This window comes from Nicotiana sylvestris, chromosome 7 (assembly GCF_000393655.2).
Source record: "Nicotiana sylvestris chromosome 7, ASM39365v2, whole genome shotgun sequence".
Classification (NCBI taxonomy): Eukaryota; Viridiplantae; Streptophyta; class Magnoliopsida; order Solanales; family Solanaceae; genus Nicotiana; species Nicotiana sylvestris.
Window position 1 is genome coordinate 349,321 of NC_091063.1, and position 3,386 is coordinate 352,706.

The 3,386-nt window shown below is 42.0% G+C and overlaps 1 protein-coding gene across 1 annotated transcript; it reads left to right on the forward strand.

The window, feature by feature from the left end:
- Positions 1 to 1,320: 1,320 nt before the first annotated feature.
- Positions 1,321 to 2,748, forward strand: LOC138872500 (uncharacterized). The gene is made up of 3 exons (XM_070150650.1): positions 1,321 to 1,494; positions 1,726 to 1,937; positions 2,127 to 2,748. Exons 1-3 carry the CDS (start codon positions 1,321 to 1,323, stop codon positions 2,746 to 2,748), a joined length of 1,008 nt encoding a protein of 335 aa, XP_070006751.1.
- The last annotated feature ends 638 nt before the right edge of the window (positions 2,749 to 3,386 follow it).

Consider the following 3,386-nt stretch of genomic DNA (forward strand, 5'->3'; position numbering starts at 1 on the left):
CTCCAAACGAACACGCTAAAGGAGTTAACTCTTTCGGTATAACGAATTGAGGCAGTAAAGTTGTCCTCAAAGCCGCTTGCAGGGTTTGTAGCCCAAAATCGTTTGCAGAATGTGGCACTCCCTACAAAGCGAACAGATGAAGGTTTTGACCCTAACGCTTACAAGCTATTTGCAAAAGCTGGATACAATCTCAATGAGTCGTCAAAGTTAGGGAAGCTCCCATCAGAAGATGCAACGAGGCAACCACGTGAAGGTTTAGGATACAACCAACCGTCACCAGTGTGCATCTCAATAAGAAGGGCGAGCAGCAATTATATCACTATAGAAGATGAATCAGCCGCTTCTAACAAGCCTTCTGTCTTTGATCGACTTGGAAAATCACCTGTGAGGACCTCTGTGTTTGAAAGATTGGGTCCATTAAAGAAATGGAACAATTTCCGGAGAAATTTTCAAAGTATAAGAACACCCGCTTCACCCAAAATCCAGAAGATCTCTAAGAATTTCCAAAGTTGGGTTCCTTCTAGAATGAGGCGACAAACAAAACTTGTGGTTTCATGTAAAGAAGTACTGAAGGTAAAGCCATATACTGTGGTCTACGCTAAGGAACGTGACGAAGATAAAGAAAGTGTGGGTTCTTTGTATCATGCTACTGTACAAGTCGAGAATGTCGTTCCATCTTCAATGGAGGATAATGCGGAATTAGAGTATGTTTTACCATGTTATCACATATCCTTCAATGATGGGGATCCTCAAGAAGATGAAGATGCGAAGGATGATCCACCTGAACTTGAAGAAGGAGTGAAGACGACAGTTGATGTCGTAAAAGAAGTTAACCTTAGCGCCGATGAAGAACCAAGACTCACTTACCTAAGTGCTTTACTAGAAGCTAATGAAGAAAGCACTTATATTGAGTTACTCAAGGATTTCAGGGGCGTCTTCGCTTGGAGTTATAAAGAGATGCCTGGCTTGGACCCGAAAGTAGCAGTCCATCACCTTGTAGTGAAAAAAAGTGCTCTCCCTGTTAAACAAGCTCAAAGGTGTTTTAGGCCAGACTTGGTACCCTTGATTGAAACCGAAGTTAACAAACTCATCGAAGTTGGCTTTATTCGTGAAGTTAAATACCCAACATGGGTTTCAAGTATTGTCCCTGTAAGGAAGAAAAATGGCCAGATTCGAGTGTGCGTTGACTTTAGGGATCTTAACAATGCGTGTCTAAAAGATAAGTTCCCGCTTCCCATTCCAAAACTGATGATCGATGCTACTACTGGGTACAAGGCAATTTCATTTATGGACGGTTCATTAGGCTATACCTAAATTTGCATGGCGCCAAAAGATGAAGATCTTACTGTATTCCATACCCCCAAGGGTATTTATTGCTACAAGGTAATGCCTTTTGGCTTGAAACACGCTGGTGCTACTTACCAAAGGGTTATGCAGAATAATTTTGACGATCTTCTCCACAAGAATGTCAAATGCAATGTTGATGACTTGGTGGTAAAATCAAGAGAGAAGGGCGACCACTTGAAATATTTGAGAATGGTGTTTGAGTTGCTCCGGAGGTACCAACTTAGGATGAATCCATTGAAATGCGCCTTTGGAGTTACTTCCAGAAAGTTCCTTGGTTTCATTGTTTGACATCGAGGGATTGAAATTGATCAAGCCAAAGCAGATGCAATCTTGAAAATGCCTGAGCCTCGGGACATTCACGAATTGAAACATCTGCAGGGAAAGTTAGCGTACCTTAGGAGATTCATCTCAAACCTAGCTGGGAGGTGCCAACCATTCAGTTGCCTTATGAAGAAATGTGTCCCTTGCAAATGGGACCAAGAGTGTAGCAATGCCTTTGAGAGCATTAAATCCTACTTGATGAAGCCTCCTGTTCTGGAAGCCCCTATATTTGGAAAGTCGTTGATACTATACATTTCAGCACAAGAAAGGTCTGTTGAAGCAGTATTGGCCCAAGAAAATAGTGAAAGGAAAGAAAACTCTCTTTACTACTTGAGTAGGATGATGACACCAAATGAGCTGAATTATTCGCCAATTGAAAAGTTATGTTTGGCGATAGTCTTCTCAATCCAAAAGTTGAAGCACTACTTTCAAGCTCATGTCGTTCGTTTGGTTTCTAGAGCAAATCCCATCAAGTTCGTAATGTCAAAACATGTCCTTAGTGATCTACTAGCAAGGTGGTATCTCCAGTTTCAACAATTTGAAATTGTGTACATCCCTCAAAAGGCTATAAAAGGACAAGTGTTAGTGGACTCCTTGGCAGGTCACCCAATACCTGATGATTGGGAGCTAACTGACGAACTACCTGATGAGGACGCCATGGTCATCGAAGTTAAGCCTCCATGGAAGATGTACTTTGATGGTGTTGCACATCGCGGAGGAGCTGGAACTAGTGTAGTATTTCTCACTTCTCAAGGTGTTCTGCCCTACTCATTTACGTTGACGCAACTCTGCTCTAACAACGTTGCTGAGTATCAAGCACTAATACTTGGGCTCGAAATGGCTGTTGAAATGAAGCGGTTGCAATTGCAAGTCTTTGGTGACTCTCAGTTAGTGGTCAATCAACTTTTAGGTAGTTACGAGGTCAAGAAACCTGAACTACACCCATATCATGATTACGCTAAAAAATTAATGGGGTGGCTCGGTGATGTGACTATTCAGCATGTGCCAAGGAAAGAAAATAAGAAGGTTGATATTTTAGCTGCCCTAGCTTCATCGTTAATCCTACCTGATCAAGCGTAAGTTACTATCTGCCAAAAATAGGTAGCACCGCTACCAAATGAGGCTGAAGGTGAAAAAATGAACTCAAGCATCTCGTCGCTATTTCTGAAGTTGAGAAAGAAGAATGGCGACAACCCATTAACGACTACTTATGCTATGGTATACTTCCAAAAAATCCGCGGAGAAGAACTGAAATCCATCGTCGTGCACCTCGCTTCCTTTACTATAAAGATACCCTATATAGAAGATCATTCGAGGGAGTACTTTTGTGATGCATAGGGGAAGATGAAGAACTCCAAGCTTTGCAAGAAGCGCATTCTGGGGTATGTGGGTAACACCAGTCTGGACCAAAGCTCTACTTCCATAGAAAAAGTATGGGATATTATTGGCCAACGATAGTAAACGATTGCTTGGACTATGCTCAAAGATGCAAGGCTTGTCAATTCCATGTGAATTTTATTCATCAACCTCCTGAAGTGTTGCACCCAATTGTTGCATCCTGGTCATTTGATGCTTGGGGATTGGATATTGTTTGACCACTTACAAAGTCCTCTAGTGGGCACCTATACATCTTGGCTGCGACTGACTACTTCTCAAAATGGGCTGAAGCTATTGCTCTTAAGGAAGTAAAGAAGGAAAATGTTGCAAGTTTCATCCGA